This window comes from Nematostella vectensis, chromosome 6 (genome assembly GCF_932526225.1).
Source record: "Nematostella vectensis chromosome 6, jaNemVect1.1, whole genome shotgun sequence".
Taxonomy (NCBI): Eukaryota; Metazoa; Cnidaria; class Anthozoa; order Actiniaria; family Edwardsiidae; genus Nematostella; species Nematostella vectensis.
In genome coordinates this window covers 16,808,611-16,827,741 of record NC_064039.1, presented here as the reverse complement: position 1 = coordinate 16,827,741, position 19,131 = coordinate 16,808,611, and the positions used below count along the sequence as shown (strand labels likewise).

At 41.2% G+C, this 19,131-nt stretch overlaps 1 protein-coding gene across 1 annotated transcript; it reads left to right on the top strand.

Annotated features, from left to right (window-relative positions):
• The first annotated feature begins 318 nt into the window (after positions 1 to 318).
• Positions 319 to 18,951, top strand: LOC5513286 (WD repeat-containing protein 54). Its single transcript, XM_048728721.1, has 8 exons — positions 319 to 628; positions 3,503 to 3,565; positions 3,820 to 3,886; positions 4,587 to 4,643; positions 5,188 to 5,395; positions 16,463 to 16,625; positions 17,686 to 17,754; positions 18,377 to 18,951. Exons 1-8 carry the CDS (start codon positions 410 to 412, stop codon positions 18,503 to 18,505), a joined length of 975 nt encoding a protein of 324 aa, XP_048584678.1. The 5' UTR covers positions 319 to 409; the 3' UTR covers positions 18,506 to 18,951.
• The last annotated feature ends 180 nt before the right edge of the window (positions 18,952 to 19,131 follow it).

The following is a 19,131-nucleotide window of genomic DNA, read 5'->3' as shown; positions in this document are numbered from 1 at the left end:
CCCTAATAGCTTACTCTAATACACATTTTTGAAACCCACAAAAATGCATATACTCATCAAGTGCAAACAATCCTAATTTTTTTTTTACTTGCTTAAAAGTTTTCGCAGCTACGATTTGATTTTTTTTTAAATTCTATTAGCAAACTAGTTTAAGGGGCTTCTCCTTAAAAGTAAAACCTTAATAAGGATCAAGAGGAATGTTCGATCTTCTTTATCTTGTTTTTTTTCTTTCATTTTTTGCTTTTTTTAGTTAATCTAAAATCATGTTGTAAAAATATATATGTTTATTCCCGCCAGGCGTCACAAGCTGCAGGCCCGGTCGCTTGCCCCTCACCTGCCCTGGTAAAGTGTAGTCTCCGTCGTCTTTTCCAGCAGAATTCCCTCCACTTAGCACAAACCCACCTTAAACATGTACGTAAAGGATGCACCAGTAAACCTTAAAGCTAGTGCCTCCTCGCTATGTAATAACCTAGCGATTTGGCCCGTTAAAGAGAAAGAAACTATCACTTATGCGGTAGTACATAAGGCGTTTGTCTGCCTTACGAATGTCGCGAAGGGGTCGATTCCAACTCAACGACAAGTTTCTTGCAAGGGAGAAGGTGCTCACAGCAGCTCCTCCGTGCTACAGGTTTGTCTAGTAGAGATATACTTCAAGTTTCCAATGGCTAAAGGTTCTAGTTATATTTGCCGGATGTGTAATATAATTTAATGCTTCAGCTGGGCTTGGATCGCATCCATGGATACAAATGACAACTAAAACTTATTTCCTTGACAAGAGAGCAAGTTATTGGTGTACTTGTGCAAACAGCGCTATTTAGACTATTTTTTTTCCATTTTTTATCTTTTTTATTTGCCCTGATTGAAAATCGAAAAAGTATGTAACAATTCACTTTCAAATATTATTTGATTTCCATTCTACTATGTTCATAAGTAGCATTAAAACCGGGAATACGGCAAAATTATTGATGAGATCTGTTCTGAGGTCACTCTATAATGCTTCATTTGCCTATTTCGTAAAAAGCCTTTGGGTTCTCTGGTACAGTATAAACCATGCTGTACTTTTTTAGGCTAACTCTATCTGAACTTGCTTAGCTTGTAAATACAAAAAGTCATTAATTGTGTTCGTGAACCAGGGGCCGGCTGCAGAAAGCCTGAATAAGTTATCCGCTAAATAGGCTCTCACAGCTGGATAAAATCCCTATCCAGCAGATAGTTATCTGGCGGATAAAATAGCGTTGCACAAAGCCTTGATAGAACTCTGGATAATCTGCTGAATAGCCATTATTTGCCACTAAATGGCTTCCCGTTTCCATGGTAAATATGCAAAGCGCATGCTGTTTTTCCTTCAAATAAAATGGCCACAATAGCAAGAGCTTCAAGAAGTGCCAGAAACCAAAAGGTTTTTCTAGGCAAAGTTCACGTAAATCACGGAATAATCACAGGGGGTAGTGCTTAGCTTCATCCTGTCTTTGGGAGTCACATTTCCCGACAGAACGGACAATATATTTTAATTCCAGTCCTGCCATAGCTGCATGTAATTTCGTAGTTCATAGTAAACTTACCAACTGTAAAATTCGTCATTTGCATGTGTTTCATGATTTGAAAATAACACAGTAGCTTGATGTTGCTGTTGCATCACCTTAACACCCCCTCTTTCTCCTTTTTCTCCCTAGGCTTAGTGATGTTATTCCATCACCTTAACACACCCTCTTTCTCCCTAGGCTTAGTGATGTTATTCCATCACCTTAACACACCCTCTTTCTCCCTAGGCTTAGTGATGTTATTACATCACTTTAACACACCCTCTTTCTCCCTAGGCTTAGTGATGTTATTCCATCACTTTAACACCCCCTCTTTCTCCCTAGGCTTAGTGATGTTATTCCATCACCTTAACACACCCTCTTTCTCCCCAGTCTTGGTGATGTTATTCCATCACCTTAACACGCCCTCTTTCTCCCTAGGCTTAGTCATGTTATTCCATCACCTTAACACACCCTCTTTCTCCCTAGGCTTAGTGATGTTATTCCATCACCTTAACACCCCCTCTTTCTCCCTAGGCTTAGTGATGTTATTCCATCACTTTAACACACCCTCTTTCTCCCAAGGCTTAGTGATATTATTCCATCACCTTAACAACCCCTCTTTCTCCCTAGGCTTAGGTATGTTATTCCATCACCTTAACACACCCTCTTTCTCCCTAGGCTTAGTGATGTTATTCCATCACCTTAACACCCCCTCTTTCTCCCTAGGCTTAGTGATGTCATTCCATCACCTTAACACTCCCTCTTTCTCCCTAGGCTTAGTGATGTTATTCCATCACCTTAACACCCCCTCTTTCTCCCTAGGCTTAGTGATGTTATTCCATCACCTTAACACACCCTCTTTCTCCCTAGGCTTAGTGATGTTATTCCATCACCTTAACACACCCTCTTTCTCCCTAGGCTTAGTGATGTTATTCCATCACTTTAACACCCCCTCTTTCTCCCTAGGCTTAGTGATGTTATTCCATCACCTTAACACACCCTCTTTCTCCCTAGGCTTAGTGATGTTATTCCATCACCTTAACACACCCTCTTTCTCCCTAGGCTTAGTGATGTTATTCCATCACTTTAACACCCCCTCTTTCTCCCTAGGCTTTGTGATGTTATTCCATCACCTTAACACACCCTCTTTCTCCCTAGGCTTAGTGATGTTATTCCATCACCTTAACACCCCCTCTTTCTCCCTAGGCTTAGTGATGTTATTCCATCACTTTAACACACCCTCTTTCTCCCAAGGCTTAGTGATATTATTCCATCACCTTAACAACCCCTCTTTCTCCCTAGGCTTAGGTATGTTATTCCATCACCTTAACACACCCTCTTTCTCCCTAGGCTTAGTGATGTTATTCCATCACCTTAACACCCCCTCTTTCTCCCTAGGCTTAGTGATGTCATTCCATCACCTTAACACTCCCTCTTTCTCCCTAGGCTTAGTGATGTTATTCCATCACCTTAAAACCCCCTCTTTCTCCCTAGGCTTAGTGATGTTATTCCATCACCTTAACACACCCTCTTTCTCCCTAGGCTTAGTGATGTTATTCCATCACCTTAACACACCCTCTTTCTCCCTAGGCTTAGTGATGTTATTCCATCACTTTAACACCCCCTCTTTCTCCCTAGGCTTAGTGATGTTATTCCATCACCTTAACACACCCTCTTTCTCCCTAGGCTTAGTGATGTTATTCCATCACCTTAACACATCCTCTTTCTCCCTAGGCTTAGTGATGTTATTCCATCACTTTAACACCCCCTCTTTCTCCCTAGGCTTTGTGATGTTATTCCATCACCTTAACACACCCTCTTTCTCCCTAGGCTTAGTGATGTTATTCCATCACCTTAACACACCCTCTTTTTCCCAAGGCTTAGTGATATTATTCAATCACCGTAACACCCCCCCTTTCTCCCCAGTCTTGGTGATGTTATTCCATCACCACATTAAGTTAATGTACCATTCTTTCTAGGCTAAGTGGTGTGAGCTGCCTAATAGAAATGTCTTAGTAATTGCATCCGTCAAAGGTGTACAGGTAAGTAGATATAAAATAAAGAATATGCACCATTCCAGTATTTCCTCTTTTGTAAAAAGGTTGAGTATTGTTTTGCCACACCTTGTTGCTTAGCATTCATCATCATCATCATCATCATCATCATCATCATCATCATCATCATCATCATTATTACCATCATCATCATCATTATCATTACCTATTATTTCCAATTTTTGTTGTTATTATTATATAATGTCACGTAGTCACATATTTGATTGATTTTCTGTATCAAGATGTTTGATCCTGATGGTTCAATCATGGTCTTCTGGCAATCTCTGCCTCCTTGTGAGGCAACTGAAGGTACCAAGTGGCCTACAGCGCCTCCTCTCCTTCACAACATTATCAAATTCACTCCATAACAATGCAATTTGCATCAGATACTTCAAGTCAGTAACTGAAGTTTTTTCAATCAAATACCATCATACCACATTCATATAAAGATATTTTGATGTTTTCTTGCAAAAACACTGCTGTATTTTCACATAATACAATACCAAAGGAGTAGTTGAGGAATATTAAAACTTGTTAACAGCCTAATTGGTACTTTTACTATATTTGTCACACAACACTTGCTTTGATTTTTACAGTGATCTCAGGCCTCAAAACTTCACACTGCAATTTCTACACCTGAAACACCTACACCATATTACATTCAAATACATAATTTTCCAATTTTAACAGTGTAACCAAGAAAATATTGAGCTATAGAACATGTCTTTCAAAAGCAATTTTGTAATGTTTATAAAGCCTTATTTGCCCTGGAATACAATCCAATTACTGAAAGATCACAGCTTGCAACAAAACCTTTAATTAAGCCAAAATCGGCCCTTCACCCATTATAAGCCAGGTATGAATTAATATTTTTACTGTACTTAGGTCTTCTTATCCTGACTAATTTGTTAGTGGCTGGCAGATTTTCAGGGTTGTAGGATTTGATATGCAAAAATATTAAAAGTCAAAGTCAATTTACTGACTAAACCAAAATGTTCTTATTTCACAGTATACTCTCAGTTTTCCAGGGGTATTTGTGCTGTTGGCGATAAATATATATGTGTTGGTAAGTAACATAAATTGGTAGATAAGAACAGTTTTTGTTCCATCATTTTATCATGTGGGCATGCTGAAGTTATTTTTATCCTATTTTTACCAATAAAGCCTTCAAATTCCAAGTGTTTTGGAAACTAAGATGGTTTTGTTTGGGAGAATTCAAGATCAGGAGAATGGAAGAATATAAATTCTTCTGTCTCTATTTTAGAAATGAAGTTTTTCGTTAATTTAATTGAACTAGTCGGAAATTTAACATAAAGCTGTAAAGTATCAATGTTCCCTTTGTACTATTTGTAGTTTCATCTGATGGTGGTATTGTGTTCAATGTTCCTGTTGTACTATTTAGAGGTTCATCTGATGGTGGTATTTTATTCAATGTTCCCGTTGTACTATTTGTAGCTTCATCTGATGGTGGAATTGTGTTCAATGTTCCCGTTGTACTATTTGTAGCTTCATCTGATGGTGGTATCGTGTTCAATGTTCTTGTTGTACTATTTGTAGCTTCATCTGATGGTGGTATTTGGTATTCAATGTTCCTGTTGTACTATTTGTAGGTTCATCTGATGGTGGTATTATGGTATTTGATGTGCCTGCCCGTGGTACAGGTGTTAAGCTACAGGAGACGTTGTCTAGTCACAATGGAGCGATCTGTGACTTGGTTAGCCATGGAGGCAAGATGGTGTCCAGTGATGAATCAGGTCACATGATCATCTGGCAATCTGGTGGACACTTTACTCAGCTTTCTCAGATTAAAGGTTTCGGGTAAGAGTGAAAGAAACTTGAACTTCTATAATCGACGCCCTAAAATTTGGAATCCCTTAATGGTTTAGGGTATGGGTAAAAGAAACATGGAACCTCGATAAAATGATGCCCTGAACTTAGTAATCTCCAAATAGCAGACCACCCATGGTATAAATGGTTTAGGGTAAAAGTGTTAGAAACATGAAACTTCAACAAAATGGACCCCTTTAAGACCCCCTTAACGTAGTCAATAGAAGAAGTAGTGAAAATGGTATGGAATCTTAAATGATGGCTTATTTGAGATGTTTAGAATGCCCATTCCCCAGACTGACCAAATTATTGTTATAAGTGTAGCCACCCTTATGAGTGCGATTGAAGTAACTAAGTGTAGCCACCCTTATGAGTGGGATTAAAGTAACATAGTGTAGCCACCCTTATGAGTGGGATTAAAGTAACTAAGTGTAGCCACCCTTATGAGTGGGATTAAAGTAACTAAGTGTAGCCTCCCTTATAAGTGGGATTAAGGTAACTAAGTGTAGCCACCCTTATGAGTGGGATTAAAGTAACTAAGTGTAGCCACCCTTATGAGTGGGATAAAAGTAACTAAGTGTAGCCACCCTTATGAGTGGGATTAAAGTAACATAGTGTAGCCACCCTTATGAGTGGGATTAAAGTAACATAGTGTAGCCACCCTTATGAGTGGGATTAAAGTAACTAAGTGTAGCCACCCTTATGAGTGGGATTAAAGTTACTAAGTGTAGCCACCCTTATAAGTGGGATTAAGGTAACTAAGTGTAGCCACCCTTATGAGTGGGATTGAAGTAACTAAGTGTAGCCACCCTTATGAGTGGGATTAAGGTAACTAAGTGTAACCACCCTTATAAGTGGGATTAAGGTAACTAAGTGTAGCCACCCTTATGAGTGGGATTAAAGTAACTAAGTGTAGCCACCCTTATGAGTGGGATTAAGGTAACTAAGTGTAGCCACCCTTATGAGTGGGATTAAAGTAACTAAGTGTAGCCACCCTTATGAGTGGGATTAAGGTAACTAAGTGTAGCCACCCTTATGAGTGGGATTAAAGTAACTAAGTGTAGCCACCCTTATGAGTGGGATTAAAGTAACTAAGTGTAGCCACCCTTATGAGTGGGATTAAGGTAACTAAGTGTAGCCACCCTTATGAGTGGGATTAAGGTAACTAAGTGTAACCACCCTTATAAGTGGGATTAAAGTAACTAAGTGTAGCCACCCTTATGAGTGGGATTAAAGTAACTAAGTGTAGCCAACCTTATAAGTGGGATTAAAGTAACATAGTGTAGCCACCCTTATGAGTGGGATTAAAGTAACTAAGTGTAGCCACCCTTATGAGTGGGATTAAAGTAACTAAGTGTAGCCACCCTTATGTGTGGGATTAAGGTAACTAAGTGTAGCCACCCTTATGAGTAGGATTAAAGTAACATAGTGTAGCCACCCTTATGAGTGGGATTAAAGTAACTAAGTGTAGCCACCCTTATGAGTGGGATTAAAGTAACTAAGTGTAGCCACCCTTATGAGTGGGATTAAGGTAACTAAGTGTAGCCACCCTTATGAGTGGGATTAAGGTAACTAAGTGTAACCACCCTTATAAGTGGGATTAAAGTAACTAAGTGTAGCCACCCTTATGAGTGGGATTAAAGTAACTAAGTGTAGCCAACCTTATGAGTGGGATTAAAGTAACATAGTGTAGCCACCCTTATAAGTGGGATTAAAGTAACATAGTGTAGCCACCCTTATAAGTGGGATTAAGGTAACTAAGTGTAGCCACCCTTATGAGTGGGATTAAGGTAACTAAGTGTAGCCACCCTTATGAGTGGGATTAAAGTAACTAAGTGTAGCCAACCTTATAAGTGGGATTAAAGTAACATAGTGTAGCCACCCTTATGAGTGGGATTAAAGTAACTAAGTGTAGCCACCCTTATGAGTGGGATTAAAGTAACTAAGTGTAGCCACCCTTATGTGTGGGATTAAGGTAACTAAGTGTAGCCACCCTTATGAGTAGGATTAAAGTAACATAGTGTAGCCACCCTTATGAGTGGGATTAAAGTAACTAAGTGTAGCCACCTTTATGAGTGGGATTAAAGTAACTAAGTGTAGCCACCCTTATGAGTGGGATTAAGGTAACTAAGTGTAGCCACCCTTATGAGTGGGATTAAGGTAACTAAGTGTAACCACCCTTATAAGTGGGATTAAAGTAACTAAGTGTAGCCACCCTTATGAGTGGGATTAAAGTAACTAAGTGTAGCCAACCTTATGAGTGGGATTAAAGTAACATAGTGTAGCCACCCTTATAAGTGGGATTAAAGTAACATAGTGTAGCCACCCTTATAAGTGGGATTAAGGTAACTAAGTGTAGCCACCCTTATGAGTGGGATTAAGGTAACTAAGTGTAGCCACCCTTATGAGTGGGATTAAGGTAACTAAGTGTAGCCACCCTTATAAGTGGGATTAAGGTAACTAAGTGTAGCCACCCTTATGAGTGCGATTGAAGTAACTAAGTGAAGCCACCCTTATGTGTGGGATTAAAGTAACTAAGTGTAGCCAACCTTATGAGTGGGATTAAAGTAACATAGTGTAGCCACCCTTATAAGTGGGATTAAAGTAACATAGTGTAGCCACCCTTATGAGTGGGATTAAAGTAACTAAGTGTAGCCACCCTTATGAGTGGGATTAAAGTAACTAAGTGTAGCCACCCTTATGTGTGGGATTAAGGTAACTAAGTGTAGCCACCCTTATGAGTAGGATTAAAGTAACATAGTGTAGCCACCCTTATGAGTGGGATTAAAGTAACTAAGTGTAGCCACCCTTATGAGTGGGATTAAAGTAACTAAGTGTAGCCACCCTTATGAGTGGGATTAAGGTAACTAAGTGTAGCCACCCTTATGAGTGGGATTGAGGTAACTAAGTGTAGCCACCCTTATGAGTGGGATTAAGGTAACGAAGTGTAACCACCCTTATGAGTGGGATTAAAGTAACTAAGTGTAGCCACCCTTATGAGTGGGATTAAAGTAACTAAGTGTAGCCAACCTTATGAGTGGGATTAAAGTAACATAGTGTAGCCACCCTTATAAGTGGGATTAAAGTAACATAGTGTAGCCACCCTTATAAGTGGGATTAAGGTAACTAAGTGTAGCCACCCTTATAAGTGGGATTAAGGTAACTAAGTGTAGCCACCCTTATGAGTGCGATTGAAGTAACTAAGTGTAGCCACCCTTATGTGTGGGATTAAAGTAACTAAGTGTAGCCAACCTTATGAGTGGGATTAAGGTAACTAAGTGTAGCCACCCTTATAAGTGGGATTAAGGTAACTAAGTGTAGCCACCCTTATGAGTGGGATTAAGGTAACTAAGTGTAGCCACCCTTATGAGTAGGATTAAAGCAACTAAGTGTAGCCACCCTTATGAGTGGGATTAAAGTAACTAAGTGTAGCCACCCTTATGAGTGGGATTAAGGTAACTAAGTGTAGCCACCCTTATGAGTGGGATTAAGGTAACTAAGTGTAGCCACCCTTATGAGTAGGATTAAAGCAACTAAGTGTAGCCACCCTTATGAGTGGGATTAAAGTAACTAAGTGTAGCCACCCTTATGAGTGGGATCAAGGTAACTAAGTGTAGCCACCCTTATGAGTGGGATCAAGGTAACTAAGTGTAGCCACCCTTATGAGTGGGATTGAAGTAACTAAGTGTAGCCACCCTTATGAGTGGGATTAAGGTAACTAAGTGTAGCCACCCTTATGAGTGGGATTAAAGTAACTAAGTGTAGCCACCCTTATGAGTGGGATCAAGGTAACTAAGTGTAGCCACCCTTATGAATGGGATTGAAGTAACTAAGTGTAGCCACCCTTATGAGTGGGATTAAAGTAACTAAGTGTAGCCACCCTTATGAGTGGGATCAAAGTAACATAGTGTAGCCACCCTTATGAGTGGGATTAAAGTAACTAAGTGTAGCCACCCTTATGAGTGGGATCAAAGTAACATAGTGTAGCCACCCTTATGAGTGGGATTAAGGTAACTAAGTGTAGCCACCCTTATGAGTGGGATTAAAGTAACTAAGTGTAGCCACCCTTATGAGTGGGATCAAGGTAACTAAGTGTAGCCACCCTTATGAGTGGGATCAAGGTAACTAAGTGTAGCCACCCTTATGAGTGGGATTGAAGTAACTAAGTGTAGCCACCCTTATGAGTGGGATTAAGGTAACTAAGTGTAGCCACCCTTATGAGTGGGATCAAGGTAACTAAGTGTAGCCACCCTTATGAGTGGGATCAAGGTAACTAAGTGTAGCCACCCTTATGAGTGGGATTGAAGTAACTAAGTGTAGCCACCCTTATGAGTGGGATTAAAGTAACTAAGTGTAGCCACCCTTATGAGTGGGATCAAAGTAACATAGTGTAGCCACCCTTATGAGTGGGATTAAAGTAACTAAGTGTAGCCACCCTTATGAGTGGGATCAAAGTAACATAGTGTAGCCACCCTTATGAGTGGGATTAAGGTAACTAAGTGTAACCACCCTTATAAGTGGGATTAAAGTAACTAAGTGTAGCCACCCTTATGAGTGGGATCAAGGTAACTAAGTGTAGCCACCCTTATGAGTGGGATCAGAGTAACTAAGTGTAGCCACCCTTATGAGTGGGATTGAAGTAACTAAGTGTAGCCACCCTTATGAGTGGGATTAAGGTAACTAAGTGTAGCCACCCTTATGAGTGGGATCAAGGTAACTAAGTGTAGCCACCCTTATGAGTGGGATCAAGGTAACTAAGTGTAGCCACCCTTATGAGTGGGATTGAAGTAACTAAGTGTAGCCACCCTTATGTGTGGGATTAAAGTAACTAAGTGTAGCCAACCTTATGAGTGGGATTAAGGTAACTAAGTGTAGCCACCCTTATAAGTGGGATTAAGGTAACTAAGTGTAGCCACCCTTATGAGTGGGATTAAGGTAACTAAGTGTAGCCAACCTTATGAGTGGGATTAAGGTAACTAAGTGTAGCCACCCTTATAAGTGGGATTAAGGTAACTAAGTGTAGCCACCCTTATAAGTGGGATTAAGGTAACTAAGTGTAGCCACCCTTATGAGTGCGATTGAAGTAACTAAGTGTAGCCACCCTTATGTGTGGGATTAAAGTAACTAAGTGTAGCCAACCTTATGAGTGGGATTAAGGTAACTAAGTGTAGCCACCCTTATAAGTGGGATTAAGGTAACTAAGTGTAGCCACCCTTATGAGTGGGATTAAGGTAACTAAGTGTAGCCACCCTTATGAGTAGGATTAAAGCAACTAAGTGTAGCCACCCTTATGAGTGGGATTAAAGTAACTAAGTGTAGCCACCCTTATGAGTGGGATTAAGGTAACTAAGTGTAGCCACCCTTATGAGTGGGATTAAGGTAACTAAGTGTAGCCACCCTTATGAGTAGGATTAAAGCAACTAAGTGTAGCCACCCTTATGAGTGGGATTAAAGTAACTAAGTGTAGCCACCCTTATGAGTGGGATCAAGGTAACTAAGTGTAGCCACCCTTATGAGTGGGATCAAGGTAACTAAGTGTAGCCACCCTTATGAGTGGGATTGAAGTAACTAAGTGTAGCCACCCTTATGAGTGGGATTAAGGTAACTAAGTGTAGCCACCCTTATGAGTGGGATTAAAGTAACTAAGTGTAGCCACCCTTATGAGTGGGATCAAGGTAACTAAGTGTAGCCACCCTTATGAGTGGGATTGAAGTAACTAAGTGTAGCCACCCTTATGAGTGGGATTAAAGTAACTAAGTGTAGCCACCCTTATGAGTGGGATCAAAGTAACATAGTGTAGCCACCCTTATGAGTGGGATTAAAGTAACTAAGTGTAGCCACCCTTATGAGTGGGATCAAAGTAACATAGTGTAGCCACCCTTATGAGTGGGATTAAGGTAACTAAGTGTAGCCACCCTTATGAGTGGGATTAAAGTAACTAAGTGTAGCCACCCTTATGAGTGGGATCAAGGTAACTAAGTGTAGCCACCCTTATGAGTGGGATCAAGGTAACTAAGTGTAGCCACCCTTATGAGTGGGATTGAAGTAACTAAGTGTAGCCACCCTTATGAGTGGGATTAAGGTAACTAAGTGTAGCCACCCTTATGAGTGGGATCAAGGTAACTAAGTGTAGCCACCCTTATGAGTGGGATCAAGGTAACTAAGTGTAGCCACCCTTATGAGTGGGATTGAAGTAACTAAGTGTAGCCACCCTTATGAGTGGGATTAAAGTAACTAAGTGTAGCCACCCTTATGAGTGGGATCAAAGTAACATAGTGTAGCCACCCTTATGAGTGGGATTAAAGTAACTAAGTGTAGCCACCCTTATGAGTGGGATCAAAGTAACATAGTGTAGCCACCCTTATGAGTGGGATTAAGGTAACTAAGTGTAACCACCCTTATAAGTGGGATTAAAGTAACTAAGTGTAGCCACCCTTATGAGTGGGATCAAGGTAACTAAGTGTAGCCACCCTTATGAGTGGGATCAGAGTAACTAAGTGTAGCCACCCTTATGAGTGGGATTGAAGTAACTAAGTGTAGCCACCCTTATGAGTGGGATTAAGGTAACTAAGTGTAGCCACCCTTATGAGTGGGATCAAGGTAACTAAGTGTAGCCACCCTTATGAGTGGGATCAAGGTAACTAAGTGTAGCCACCCTTATGAGTGGGATTGAAGTAACTAAGTATAGCCACCCTTATGAGTGGGATTAAAGTAACTAAGTGTAGCCACCCTTATGAGTGGGATCAAAGTAACATAGTGTAGCCACCCTTATGAGTGGGATTAAAGTAACTAATTGTAGCCACCCTTATGAGTGGGATCAAAGTAACATAGTGTAGCCACCCTTATGAGTGGGATTAAGGTAACTAAGTGTAACCACCCTTATAAGTGGGATTAAAGTAACTAAGTGTAGCCACCCTTATGAGTGGGATTAAAGTAACTAAGTGTAGCCACCCTTATGAGTGGGATTGAAGTAACTAAGTGTAGCCACCCTTATGAGTGGGATTAAGGTAACTAAGTGTAGCCACCCTTATGAGTGGGATTAAAGTAACATAGTGTAGCCACCCTTATGAGTGGGATTAAAGTAACTAAGTGTAGCCACCCTTATGAGTGGGATTAAAGTAACTAAGTGTAGCCACCCTTATGAGTAGAATTAAAGTAACATAGTGTAGCCACCCTTATGAGTGGGATTAAGGTAACTAAGTGTAGCCACCCTTATGAGTGGGATTAAGGTAACTAAGTGTAGCCACCCTTATAAGTGGGATTAAGGTAACTAAGTGTAGCCACCCTTATGAGTGGGATTAAGGTAACTAAGTGTAGCCACCCTTATGAGTGGGATTAAGGTAACTAAGTGTAGCCACCCTTATGAGTAGGATTAAAGCAACTAAGTGTAGCCACCCTTATGAGTGGGATTAAAGCAACTAAGTGTAGCCACCCTTATGAGTGGGATTAAAGTAACTAAGTGTAGCCACCCTTATGAGTGGGATCAAGGTAACTAAGTGTAGCCACCCTTATGAGTGGGATCAAGGTAACTAAGTGTAGCCACCCTTATGAGTGGGATTGAAGTAACTAAGTGTAGCCACCCTTATGAGTGGGATTAAGGTAACTAAGTGTAGCCACCCTTATGAGTGGGATTAAAGTAACTAAGTGTAGCCACCCTTATGAGTGGGATCAAGGTAACTAAGTGTAGCCACCCTTATGAGTGGGATTGAAGTAACTAAGTGTAGCCACCCTTATGAGTGGGATTAAAGTAACTAAGTGTAGCCACCCTTATGAGTGGGATCAAAGTAACATAGTGTAGCCACCCTTATGAGTGGGATTAAAGTAACTAAGTGTAGCCACCCTTATGAGTGGGATCAAAGTAACATAGTGTAGCCACCCTTATGAGTGGGATTAAAGTAACTAATTGTAGCCACCCTTATGAGTGGGATTGAAGTAACTAAGTGTAGCCACCCTTATGAGTGGGATTAAAGTAACTAAGTGTAGCCACCCTTATGAGTGGGATCAAAGTAACATAGTGTAGCCACCCTTATGAGTGGGATCAAAGTAACATAGTGTAGCAGCCCTTATGAGTGGGATCAAAGTAACTAAGTGTAGCCACCCTTATAAGTGGGATTAAAGTAACATAGTGTAGCCACCCTTATGAGTGGGATTAAAGTAACTAAGTGTAGCCACCCTTATGAGTGGGATTAAAGTAACTAAGTGTAGCCACCCTTATGAGTGGGATCAAAGTAACATAGTGTAGCCACCCTTATGAGTGGGATTAAAGTAACTAAGTGTAGCCACCCTTATGAGTGGGATCAAAGTAACATAGTGTAGCCACCCTTATGAGTGGGATTAAGGTAACTAAGTGTAACCACCCTTATAAGTGGGATTAAAGTAACTAAGTGTAGCCACCCTTATGAGTGGGATTAAAGTAACTAAGTGTAGCCAACCTTATGAGTGGGATTAAAGTAACATAGTGTAGCCACCCTTATAAGTGGGATTAAAGTAACATAGTGTAGCCACCCTTATAAGTGGGATTAAGGTAACTAAGTGTAGCCACCCTTATAAGTGGGATTAAGGTAACTAAGTGTAGCCACCCTTATGAGTGCGATTGAAGTAACTAAGTGTAGCCACCCTTATGTGTGGGATTAAAGTAACTAAGTGTAGCCAACCTTATGAGTGGGATTAAAGTAACTAAGTGTAGCCACCCTTATAAGTGGGATTAAAGTAACATAGTGTAGCCACCCTTATGAGTGGGATTAAAGTAACTAAGTGTAGCCACCCTTATGAGTGGGATTAAAGTAACATAGTGTAGCCACCCTTATGAGTGGGATTAAGGTAACTAAGTGTAGCCACCCTTATGAGTGGGATTAAGGTAACTAAGTGTAGCCACCCTTATGAGTGGGATTAAAGTAACTAAGTGTAGCCACCCTTATGAGTGGGATTAAGGTAACTAAGTGTAGCCACCCTTATGAGTGGGATCAAGGTAACTAAGTGTAGCCACCCTTATGAGTGGGATCAAAGTAACATAGTGTAGCCACCCTTATGAGTGGGATTAAGGTAACTAAGTGTAGCCACCCTTATGAGTGGGATTAAAGTAACTAAGTGTAGCCACCCTTATGAGTGGGATTAAGGTAACTAAGTGTAGCCACCCTTATGAGTGGGATCAAAGTAACATAGTGTAGCCACCCTTATGAGTGGGATTAAGGTAACTAAGTGTAGCCACCCTTATGAGTGGGATTAAAGTAACTAAGTGTAGCCACCCTTATGAGTGGGATTAAAGTAACATAGTGTAGCCACCCTTATGAGTGGGATTAAAGTAACTAAGTGTAGCCACCCTTATGAGTGGGATTAAAGTAACTAAGTGTAGCCACCCTTATGAGTAGAATTAAAGTAACATAGTGTAGCCACCCTTATGAGTGGGATTAAGGTAACTAAGTGTAGCCACCCTTATGAGTGGGATTAAGGTAACTAAGTGTAGCCACCCTTATAAGTGGGATTAAGGTAACTAAGTGTAGCCACCCTTATGAGTGGGATTAAGGTAACTAAGTGTAGCCACCCTTATGAGTAGGATTAAAGCAACTAAGTGTAGCCACCCTTATGAGTGGGATTAAAGTAACTAAGTGTAGCCACCCTTATGAGTGGGATTAAGGTAACTAAGTGTAGCCACCCTTATGAGTGGGATTAAGGTAACTAAGTGTAGCCACCCTTATGAGTAGGATTAAAGCAACTAAGTGTAGCCACCCTTATGAGTAGGATTAAAGTAACTAAGTGTAGCCACCCTTATGAGTGGGATCAAGGTAACTAAGTGTAGCCACCCTTATGAGTGGGATCAAGGTAACTAAGTGTAGCCACCCTTATGAGTGGGATTGAAGTAACTAAGTGTAGCCACCCTTATGAGTGGGATTAAGGTAACTAAGTGTAGCCACCCTTATGAGTGGGATTAAAGTAACTAAGTGTAGCCACCCTTATGAGTGGGATCAAGGTAACTAAGTGTAGCAACCCTTATGAGTGGGATTGAAGTAACTAAGTGTAGCCACCCTTATGAGTGGGATTAAAGTAACTAAGTGTAGCCACCCTTATGAGTGGGATCAAAGTAACATAGTGTAGCCACCCTTATGAGTGGGATTAAAGTAACTAAGTGTAGCCACCCTTATGAGTGGGATCAAAGTAACATAGTGTAGCCACCCTTATGAGTGGGATTAAAGTAACTAATTGTAGCCACCCTTATGAGTGGGATTAAAGTGACTAAGTGTAGCCACCCTTATGAGTGGGATCAAAGTAACATAGTGTAGCCACCCTTATGAGTGGGATCAGAGTAACATAGTGTAGCCACCCTTATGAGTGGGATCAAAGTAACTAAGTGTAGCCACCCTTATAAGTGGGATTAAAGTAACATAGTGTAGCCACCCTTATGAGTGGGATTAAAGTAACTAAGTGTAGCCACCCTTATGAGTGGGATTAAAGTAACATAGTGTAGCCACCCTTATAAGTGGGATTAAAGTAACATAGTGTAGCCACCCTTATGAGTGGGATTAAAGTAACTAAGTGTAGCCACCCTTATGAGTGGGATTAAGGTAACTAAGTGTAGCCACCCTTATGAGTGGGATTAAGGTAACTAAGTGTAGCCACCCTTATGAGTGGGATTAAGGTAACTAAGTGTAGCCACCCTTATGAGTGGGATTAAGGTAACTAAGTGTAGCCAACCTTATGAGTGGGATTAAAGTAACTAAGTGTAGCCACCCTTATGAGTGGAACCAATTAGGTGAACCATGGACTACAGGACCTGTTTCTTGCTGGGTCCATGTCACTGAAAGCAAATCAATTTTGCTTAGCCCAGTTACTAAATACCTCTTTTTTTTTTCGGCCAATCCATGTTTACTTGGCCTTTGAAAGAGAGACTGAAAGGAGTTACATGTAATTGGCCATGGACCTTAATCATTCACATGATAAATTTACAACCTTATTGCAGCTCATATGCAGCCCCATGCAGAAACTAATTGCACAACTTGTGACATGGATCCATTCATGGAAAAGACTTCCTTTTTAAAAATAGCTTTTTTAATTGGTATTTAGCAACCCTTGTTCATCAATTGCTCTCCTGCGCAACCTTGTGATTGGAGGATATGGAACTGGCCACATCAGGGTTTTCAATGGTGCAACAGGCAAGCTACTGATTGAAGTGTGTGCTCATGCAAGGTGGATAAATGCTCTGGATGTCGCCCCAGATGCAGGACTGGTATGTAATACTAACAGACACCATAAACATGTGCACAGGAGCATGCTTACCTACAATATCCCTTACACTCGCCCCTTTCTCTCACTCTATCCCTTATACTAGCCCTTACCCTCCCTCTACCCCTAACACTAGCCCTTCCCTCTCCCTCTACCCCTTACACTAGCCCTTCCCTCTCCCTCTATCCCTTACACTAGCCCTTCCCTCTCCCTCTATCCCTTACACTAGCCCTTCCCTCTCCCTCTATCCCTTACACTAGCCCTTCCCTCTCCCTCTATCCCTTACACTAGCCCTTCCCTCTCCCTCTATCCCTTACACTAGCCCTTCCCTCTCCCTCTATCCCTTACACTAGCCCTTCCCTCTCCCTCTATCCCTTACACTAGCCCTTCCCTCTCCCTCTATCCCTTACACTAGCCCTTCCCTCTCCCTCTACCCCTTACACTAGCCCTTCCCTCTCCCTCTATCCCTTACACTAGCCCTTCCCTCTCCCTCTATCCCTTACACTAGCCCTTCCCTCTCCCTCTATCCCTTACACTAGCCCTTCCCTCTCCCTCTATCCCTTACACTAGCCCTTCCCTCTCCCTCTATCCCTTACACTAGCCCTTCCCTCTCCCTCTATCCCTTACACTAGCCCTTCCCTCTCCCTCTATCCCTTACACTAGCCCTTCCCTCTCCCTCTATCCCTTACACTAGCCCTTCCCTCTCCCTCTATCCCTTACACTAGCCCTTCCCTCTCCCTCTACCCCTTACACTAGCCCTTCCCTCTCCCTCTATCCCTTACACTAGCCCTTCCCTCTCCCTCTATCCCTTACACTAGCCCTTCCCTCTCCCTCTATCCCTTACACTAGCCCTTCCCTCTCCCTCTACCCCTTACACTAGCCCTTCCCTCTCCCTCTATCCCTTACACTAGCCCTTCCCTCTCCCTCTATCCCTTACACTAGCCCTTCCCTCTCCTTCTATCCTTTACACTAGCCTTTCCCTCTCCCTCTATCCCTTACACTAGCCCTCCCTCTCCTTCAAGTATCTGGCACTTTCTTGAATTTCTTTCCTTGTTCTTTTGAAGTTATTGTCTGTGTCAGAAGACACCTTTGTGCGGGTTTGGCTAATAAGTGGAGAGGATGACAAACCAAAGGTACAAGCTGTTAGTTTGGCAAAAATATTCTTGTGGGAATCATTGGGGTTTGAGTTAAGCTGTTGTAAAGAAACATTTTTTAGGTAAAAATAAATGCACTTAGAAAACTGGAAAAGCAGGCAACCTCGGCAGACACTGTACTCCTCCACCAAAATGGGCCTAAAGCTGGCTAAAAGGGGTTGAATACAGTGTCTTTTTCCCTCATTCCCGAACCCCTCCCCAAAGTTTTTCTGGTTGGTACCCCTGGTTCCTGCATTTTTTGGGGAATTCCTTTTGTAAAAGCAAAATTTCCTGGTAGTAATGATACCTTTTTCAGTGTTAAGACACATTAGTTTAGCACCCTTGAGACGCCTACAGCTTGCTCATAGCCATGCTGGCTCGAAGATTTAGAAAAAAAAACCACTCTACTGAAAGGTCTGCTCTAATGAAGGAAAATTGAGTACCACTGTAAGCTATAGCAAGCTACCTAAGAGAAAATAGTCTGCTAAATGGTTAAACAAGCCCTCTCGCTCAAAATATCTGTGGGCCTGTAAAGAGACTAACTGATCTATTTTCTATAAACCCTAACTCCACCCCTTCTCCCACCTATGGAATTCATGCTAGTGTTAATTATTTCATTCAGTTTGAAATGAAGTTCCAGCATCCTGTAAATGACATCCAACTTTGTGGAGGGAAATTCCTGGATACTCAAGGGACAAGCTTTGGTGTCACTGGCTATGACTTACCAGACATTGTTGTATTCAAGAAATAGCCCCTTTGCTATGACTGAGATGGTGGTTGACATCTTAAAGATATAACAAAGTCAATAGAACAAAGAACAACACAGCTGTTATCTAATGCCATTTGAGTTAGGGAGAGAATGGTCCAGTTGAGTTGAATTTTAGCAGAGAATTACATGATAGTGTCCAAAAAGGGAGAAAGACTTATTTATTATGCTATGTTTAACCTCATAACAGCATACAATTGGCAGATCCAGATTATTTGTGCGTGTCGGGTGAACCTCTGGTGAGCAAATTTAATAATATGTTTCATTTCTTGTAGCGGGCTAACCCTGGATATGAAGTGGGGGAAGGGGGTTAATTGGCTATTGAGGTCAGGTTGCTATGTACGTCAACAGTGGAAGAGAATGAAGGTGGTGTATATTGTCAAGTGCTTTTTAACAATACATATTCCTTATTAAAACCAAGCTATTTACAACACTGATTCTTTGTTTTCTCTGAATAATATCTTTAACAGGCACCACTGTTAAAATCTAGGGGAGTTGCACCAGTGTTTAGACTTTTTCAATATTTCCAAGGCCTGAGAATGGACTCTCGAGTCAATATGAATATCTGGTTCATATTCATACGAAAGAAATATTCTAGTACCTTGGAAGTC